The sequence below is a fragment of the Gymnoscopelus braueri genome, assembly GCF_963280865.1.
Source record: "Gymnoscopelus braueri genome assembly, chromosome: 13".
In the NCBI taxonomy this organism is placed as follows: domain Eukaryota; kingdom Metazoa; phylum Chordata; class Actinopteri; order Myctophiformes; family Myctophidae; genus Gymnoscopelus; species Gymnoscopelus braueri.
Window position 1 is genome coordinate 47,489,628 of NC_137615.1, and position 7,920 is coordinate 47,497,547.

Below are 7,920 nucleotides of genomic sequence, written 5' to 3' on the forward strand. Positions count from 1 at the left end.
ATATTGGAAAGCCCCCGTATGTATGTATGGGTGATTGCTTGCTCACGTCAATCCGGCCGGAGCACAGAGATCCATTTGCTTTCCACTTTTCCCTGCCCCAGCTCTTCATTGTGTGGAAAGTCTGTCTGCCTGCTGCGCTCAAGACCGGTTATCTTCCCTTGATTGTCCAATTTGTGGAGGAACTCGCCCATTTCATCCTAAAGGGAACGTCCAAGCCATTCAGAGAAGTTTAGAAAATATACTATATTGAATAGATCAATAGAGACGCCATGCCATTGAGGTTTTGAGGTGTGAGCTCACTGCAGTGGGGTTTCAATGGATATCCCACAGGGACCTATGGAGGCGAGCCCCTTGCCCTGGATGCAGCATCCGGACTAAGTGCCTGCGCTGGTAGATGATGGTAAGGGATGGGTGTTCAGAGCGCGCTGTTGAGGAGGTGGAGAGAAAAGGGTGGGTTTAGTTTGTCCAAATGCATTTACTTGTTGTTTCTGGCTGAACGTCAGCCTGCATGAGGGGGGAGTCCATGACAGCTTGTCCATGCCTCTGTGTTTCCTGGATAAAGGGTTTCAAACCTATAGTGTTCTTCCTCAGAAATAGAGCCCAAAGCAACTTGCTTCAGATTTGAAAGGTAGGTGTTTGTCTACACTCTCCTGTATTGTTTTGGAGCTAGAATGGACAAAGGCAGATATTGTTGAAATAATGATTTACAATACAGTTTTCAATCAATTTGATGAAGTTAATAGTAATGCACATGTCAGCCAGCAATTAATTACATTATTAATGTTCATGTTGTTGACATTGATAAGTGCCCCTGAGATTACATTACATTACGGTCATTTAGCAGATGCTTTTATCCTAAGCGACTTACAATAAGTGCATTCAACATAGGTAGGCAAGGAAACTACTAATCACCGGAAGTCTTCTAAACCAAGCAACTAAGAGTATACCTAGCGCTAAGGTAAAAGTGGAATATATCAGCTACCTACTTTCTTAAACAGATGAGACAAATAGGAAAATCAAATGAGCAAGAGCTAATACCAATAAGTGTATCAAAATAACCAAGATCCAATAAAACAATTGACAACAAGTACGCAATGTCAGTGAATTGATTGAACCAACCCTTGATTTAGCCCTGTCGTGAGACGGAACTTCATAAGCCATCGGTAAAGTAGACCAAATTGAAAGGATTGGACACCTGTGTTATTCCCACAGGGGGGGATTCCGTTTCAGCTTCACCCAGCTGATGGCATGCTCAGATACGACACGATACGATATGACTTTATTATCAGCTCTCACTGAAATGTGTCTTGCGACCCAGCAGCCACGTATGGAACACATAATACACACATTTGACGTAACACAGAAACAAAACAAATTACAAATAAAAGACAAAAGACTTCTTCAGTCTGACCTTATTGTATGTTGGAACTGATGGTCGTCAGGAGTGCTCTGGGGGGCTTAAGTGCATGCCCTTGGCTCTGGACACCTATGGAAATATAGCACACACTCATTAAAATAGGGAGGCCAGTTTTAAAGTGATTAATGAGTGTACGCGGTTGCAGGAAGAAAAAATAAGTGTCTATATGTGTCGATCTAAAATCTGATTATTGTGCAAAACAAAACATGGAGAAGAGGTGGAAGAGGAAAGTTGAATAAAAGACCTGCATTTTTAGGTAAAATGCAAAATCTAAGGGGGTGGCAATTGCCATCCCCTGGAACCCCCAAATGACACCCCTGTGGCCAAATATGTATCAATTTGGGCATGAAAAAGTTTGGGAACCACTGCTCTACACCATACAGCGATGGCCTGCTGCTGTGGCAGCCATGGCCGTCTCTCTCTCTCTGTGTCTCCCTGCGTCTCCCCTCCAGAGAGATGGAGGCAGAGGCGTTGCGGCTGATGCTCATCTGTCTGTTTAAAAAGAAAGTCATTTCTGTTCCGACCTTGCAGAGGAGAGCGGCAGCGCCAGGCGGGTTCAGGACGCGGGCAGCACCGGTGAAACCATGCCAGTCGGCGGCCCAGAGAACATCCCTCTCGGGGAGTGTACCGTCTCTCGCTCCAGGGAGCAGCTGACCCCGCTAGGAAGCAGGTAAGGGGCTGCAAAACTCTCGGTTATCTTCTTAGCGATTACTTTCTCGATGAAGCGATCGATCGGACAAAATATTTGTATATACATCAACCACTCGATTAACCAGTTACACATTACTTTATACTTTGTCGGCAACGGTGTCGTGCAGAAATAGTGAAAATAGCCGATATTGTCACCTTCCTAAGGCCTAAAAAGTCATTTTTGAGGAAAATTATATTTTTGCCTAAGTCAGCTCCTCATGACACTGGCCTCCTCTGGTAAAACAAATTGCCTATCGTCTAATTGAAAAGGATCATGCTGTTCCCTCCCCTTTTAGTATAATGGCCTAACTCCCTAGTGTGACTTGGGCCAAAATAGTCCATTTTTTTGGTCACATGGTTTTGTGACTTAGGCCAAATAAATGGCCTAAGTCTGGAGTAAATCAGTAAATCATTTGGCCTAAGTCAGGTTTAATCCTATTTAAACCTATTTAAATCTTTTATGTTATATAACTGACAGACAGTGTTATTTTTATGTTAATAGTCATAATTTGTTATAAACGTTTTGGGTGAAATGATTAAGAACTATCATAGAGTTTTGTTTTGGATCGTCTTTTTTTTTTAGCTCTGAAAAACTACTTGGGCCATTAGTTTAGGAAGGTGACGATATGCAAGCTCACAACGCGACACGTGTGAACTTGGGATTTATTTACATTTTTGGCCAAAATTATCCATAGATCATCAATCGCTTATCGTATACAATCATCGATTTATTTGTATATCTTCATAATCGATTAAATCGATCCGTTTCAATTAAACTGTCACCCCCCCCCCTCCCTGGGTGGAAAGTAAGTACATGTACTCAAGTACTGTACTTAAGTACACTTTTGATGTATTTTTACTTTACTGGAGCATTTCCAATTTTCAGTACTTTTACTTCTACTACACTACATCTCAGAGGCAAATATTGTACTTTTACTACACTACAATTATTTGAAAACCTTAGTTACTGGTTACTTTGTAGATTTGATTATTATTACAAAACATACATTAACCACTTCAGCCCTATATACATTTCGGCTATTTGAAAATAGCCGCATTGTGAGCTTGTAGATCTGCTATTTTCAAAAGATTTGTATACATTTGAAAACTTGAAATGGGACATTCTGCACAATGAGCACTTTCTACTTTTGGGACATTCTGCACAATGAGCACTTTCTACTTTTAGTACTTTTAAGTACATTTTGCTACCACTCATTTTGCACTTTTACTCAAGTACATTTTGAATTGCGGACTTTCACTTGTTAACAGAGTATTTTTACATCGCAGCATTGACACGTTTACTCAAGTAAAAAAAATATGAGTATACTTTTTCCCACCACTTGCCCATAGGACCGACAGCACCGTGTTCAGCCTGTCCCGGAGCGAATCCCTCTGGACCAACAACGACAACGGCGGCGCCCCCGGTGGCGGGCGCAGCAGCGACAGCGTCTGCGACGTCTACTGGTTCCCCGTCCACCTGATGTCCACGGGCGGGAGCTTCCTGGCATGCGGCTTCATCATCAGCGGCCTGTACTTCGCCGGCCACTGCCGGAAGGTGACCAATATCCTGGGCCCGGCGCTGGTCTCCATCGGCCTGATGGTGTTCGTGGTGGGCCTGGTGCTCGTGCCCATCACCAAGGAGGACCGGAACCGGCAGCCCGTCCTCAAGAAGCACCTCAGCTACTACAGGCCCCCGCCGCCCGCCGCGTTCGACCTGTGAGGACGGGCGCGCGGGGAGGGCAAAGCGAGCGAGCCATCGGGTTTCAGTCACCTAGACCTCGGAGGGGGAAGCTCGACCGCTGACACACCGGGATCCATATTCTGAGGGGAAAGCTTTAGCGGAAAATAGCAGATCTACAAGCTATAAAAGTGCTGAGGGACTGAGGACGACCATATAGGGTTTAAGTGGTTAAAGGAGAAGCCATTTTCAACGTATCTTATGGGACCATATACGACATCTTCACTCATGTTCATACAATGGCACCGTTTCCGTCTACTCTGTGTCTCAGAGGAGAAACCTGCCTACCAATGACGTCATCGGTGGGGATTCCAAGCGAATAGAAACTGAAGCCTTTCTCTTCCTGGAAAGTTAACACTCTCAAATAGAAGCCATTGTTCTTGCATTAATTTAAACAAAAAATGTAAATCTTGTTTGAAATGATCAAACTTGCCCACCGATGATGTCACAAGTAGGAAGGTTTCTGAAATGTCCACAGCCCTCCACTGATACACAGAGTGAGTAGAAAGAAATGGTTCCATTTTATGAACAGGCATTAGTGAGGACCAATCGTACAAAGATAGGTTGAAAATGGCTGAAGTGGTCCTTTAATGTGAACCCTAAGGGAGGGGGTCTAGGACAGACCCCCGGAGGACTCCGGTCAGTGACGTATATAGGGTTTAAAATGTGCTGTAAGTGATATTATTATGTTTTGGTTGCTTTTGAGAGTTTGTTCAGTAACACGGGTCTCCCCATCTCTCCAGCTCTTTAGTAAACAGAAAATACATTTTCAAGTGGGACACAAATTTCATCCAATCACTAGAGAGAAGAGAACCCATTTATCAGCTTCCATTTCATAGTATTCCAGATCCAATTTTGACTGCTATCTTTTTTTGTTTGTTTGTTTTAGTTTCATCTCTTCTAATTTCACTTGTTTACCCTGCGTCCTGGATGGGTCCCAGATTGGATGAAATTGGTATCTTGAACTGAAAATGTATTTTCTGTTTACTAAATAGCTGGAGAAATGGGGAGACCCATGTTAATGAAAAAAAAATATATATATATTGAAATGATTGCTAGGGGAATATATACATATTTAACACTTTTACAAATACAAATACATCACTTACAGCACCTTTAAGTGACCCCCGTACTGTTCAGAACTGAGGAACTTTTTATTGAGGAACTTGGCCAAAAGGCACAAAGGACAGTATATAGCTCTTCACCATCGGTGCCCTTTGAACCCCCGTGATTGTTAAAATACAATGCAGTGGCGATTTGATCAGTTCGACAACAGGACTGCTGTTAAACCCCGCCCCCGCAATTACGCGCTTATCTCTATCTTAGTCAGGGTGATTCCTTTGCATGATAAGATTTACATGATGGAGGAATAAGCTCTTTGTTGGTGGCGGGCATTATCAAAATGCATTGTTAGGAGCGGGACAACAATAGGCTCTATGCACAGCAGCCACATTATCACTTCCTTCACAGGTGTTACCAATGATACTAATGAGGGCTCGGTTCCATTAGAGTAGCACGGTGGTTCTCAGACTTTTTCATTTCCACGACCACCATAACTCGGGTCCATTTGGTTCCATTTGTACACTCTCAGAGTTACACACCCGTAAGGGGCCATTTGGAACCCCCTCAAGGAACCATGAGGGTCCCTGAACCCCAATTTTAGACCCACTGGTGTTGCAGAGTGTCTCCAGTGAGCCAACGTGCGCAACATCAGCACCCTGACTCTGTTTGACCAGAATGGAACAGAGCCTTCATTAGTATCATTGGTAACACCTGTGAATTTCTTCACAATACATTTTTGTGAAATGCTTGTTTATGTGAAAAGGAATTATTCCATGCACGTCTCCAATGCAGCGAAAGGGAAGGCAAGCTGACGTCATCCATGAGAGAGAGGAGGGAGGAGGGGAGAGGAGGGAGAGAGGGGGGGAGGTGGACGGAAAGAAAAGGTTTTATGGATGTGAGAGAAGGGAGGAAGATATTCCGTAATGTTTTGTGGCACATGTGGTTCATTAATAATTAAAGTATGTAAAAGCTTATCATTTGTCTCTGCTGACATAACAATGCCCAGCTGCACCTATTGCAGTGATTCTCAGACATTTCCATGACAATGTACTGTATATTGATCATATAATATAAAATAATATAATATAAGCGTCTTTGTATTTGGTTATAGGGAGTTTAGTTGAGTTTACCAGGGTGGACATCACAAACCGCTCAACTGAATGTTGGGCAGTTTTTTTCAAAATAATTCGAAAAATGTTACTTTTACTTTTACAAAAGTTACTTTACCGTACATTTGGCCCAAATGTAAAAGTAGTATTCTTCTTCACGAATATACTTGAGTAAAGGGTAAAAAGAAACTAAAAACATTTATACACAAGTACATACCATTTATTAAAATAGTTACTTAAGTAAATGTAACTAATTACTACTCACCTCTGCCTTCCGTGAAGGGCAACCATATGAATAGTTTGACATGTACAAGAGGAACAATTATGTCCTTGAAGAATGTTGTTGATGTTTGCCTATAGTAGCATATAATTTGACTTGGCAACTGTCACAAATTGTGCCGAAACTGACTATTACACCATGTTTTAGATGATTTTAATTTGTTTTCTGTTGGCTGACATGTCATGTCGCTTTTAAGGCTATACAACCGGAGGCTCATTTGACAGTAAAATGATGGCATGGTAAACATCTTCAGTCAAGCGATGCTTCCAGAGCATGAGAGAGTGGAAAGTTTGTAAAGTTTAGTGGCTTCCAAACGCTGTGGCGAGAGACAAGTTCAGGTGTGCCTTGAGATGTTGCGACCACACATTATTATTGCAGTAGGCCTATACAACTATACAAAAAGTTATGAATTATGTGTTAATTTACTATATCAGTACTTTGTGCACACCCATTTCCCATTAGAGGCAAATTCTTTACCCGAAAAAACTAAAACAGATTTTTGAAAACCACTGGTGCTGGGACCCACAGTGTGTGATCGTTGATAAGTTACCGTACATACAGTACATACAAAGTCAACACAAATACATTCAATGTGACTCTATGTCTATATTCTTTTAAAACAGAAAAACACATCATTTAGAAGTGCTTTTTTTTGCTGGCTAACAGTGATGTCACAGTGCACGACCAGGTGCATGCATTCAAGTTCAAAGTTGTTCAAATACACATTACAGCTGGTATAGTGTTATAGGCTGTGAAATCATTGTGCTTTAAGCTTTCTCTGGTGTGCATAACAATAAATAAATATTGAAGAAAATAAAATAGGTTAGAAAGGTAAAATATTATAAGATTAATAATCAAAACAAACAGCCATATACAAATAGTATAGCCTTTGGAACCAATGATGGTAGGTCAACTGTTTCCTTATTAAGTCAGCTTGATGTACAATTACACCTGTGGATATGACACTATTTATGTCACTAAGGCCCCCTAGTATTGCTGTATGGGGCTGAGACATGGACCCTCACAGCACAACAGGAAAGGGCCCTGGATGGAGTCTACACAAGAATGCTATGAATGGCACTAATACTGTAGGTGTCACATGATGGACGGACCACATCAGAAACGTGGTCCTCTACGGGGACCTACCACGGGTCACAGACAATGTCAGAGAGAGAAGGATGAGGCTGGCAGGGCACTGCGTCAGGCACCCGGAACTATAGTGGCAAGCAAACTGACACTGTGGGAGCCAACCCAGGGCAAAGGAAAGGCACCACCTACATAGATGCAGTGAGCCGCGAAAGCTAGGCTAACAACACTGTAGAGCTCAATACCCTGAGCTGGTGAAAATCAGCCATACAAATATAGGCAATATCAACAATTGGCTGCTGCACAGCAGCCAAATGTCCCACGATAATTGTCCCTGGTGTTCACCTGTGCGCTGGTGGCCATAGGGTGGAGTCAAGCCCTGTCTTCTGTTGGACAGTTGGCCGGATCAGTGGTTCCCAAACGTTTTAGCTCGAGACACAAAAGAAAGATTTGATGTCTCCCCAGGACCCAAACTAGTGAAAATAGCAGATCTACAAGCTCACAACGCGCCACTTCGCACCGCGTTGTGAGCTTGTAA

The 7,920-nt window shown here is 42.6% G+C and overlaps 1 protein-coding gene across 1 annotated transcript; it reads left to right on the top strand.

Moving 5' to 3' along the window:
* The first annotated feature begins 512 nt into the window (after positions 1-512).
* On the top strand, positions 513-4,024 carry pirt (phosphoinositide interacting regulator of transient receptor potential channels). The gene is made up of 3 exons (XM_080447425.1): positions 513-628; positions 1,949-2,087; positions 3,458-4,024. Exons 2-3 carry the CDS (start codon positions 2,002-2,004, stop codon positions 3,825-3,827), a joined length of 456 nt encoding a protein of 151 aa, XP_080303551.1. The 5' UTR covers positions 513-628; positions 1,949-2,001; the 3' UTR covers positions 3,828-4,024.
* The last annotated feature ends 3,896 nt before the right edge of the window (positions 4,025-7,920 follow it).

Excerpts from the sequence above, each read along its gene's own strand:
- pirt (XM_080447425.1), top strand. The coding sequence starts at position 2,002 with ATGCCAGTCGGCGGCCCAGAGAACATCCCTCTCGGGGAGTGTACCGTC. Across the intron at positions 2,088-3,457 it reads CTGACCCCGCTAGGAAGCAG|GACCGACAGCACCGTGTTCA; the intron begins GTAAGGGGCTGC and ends ACTTGCCCATAG.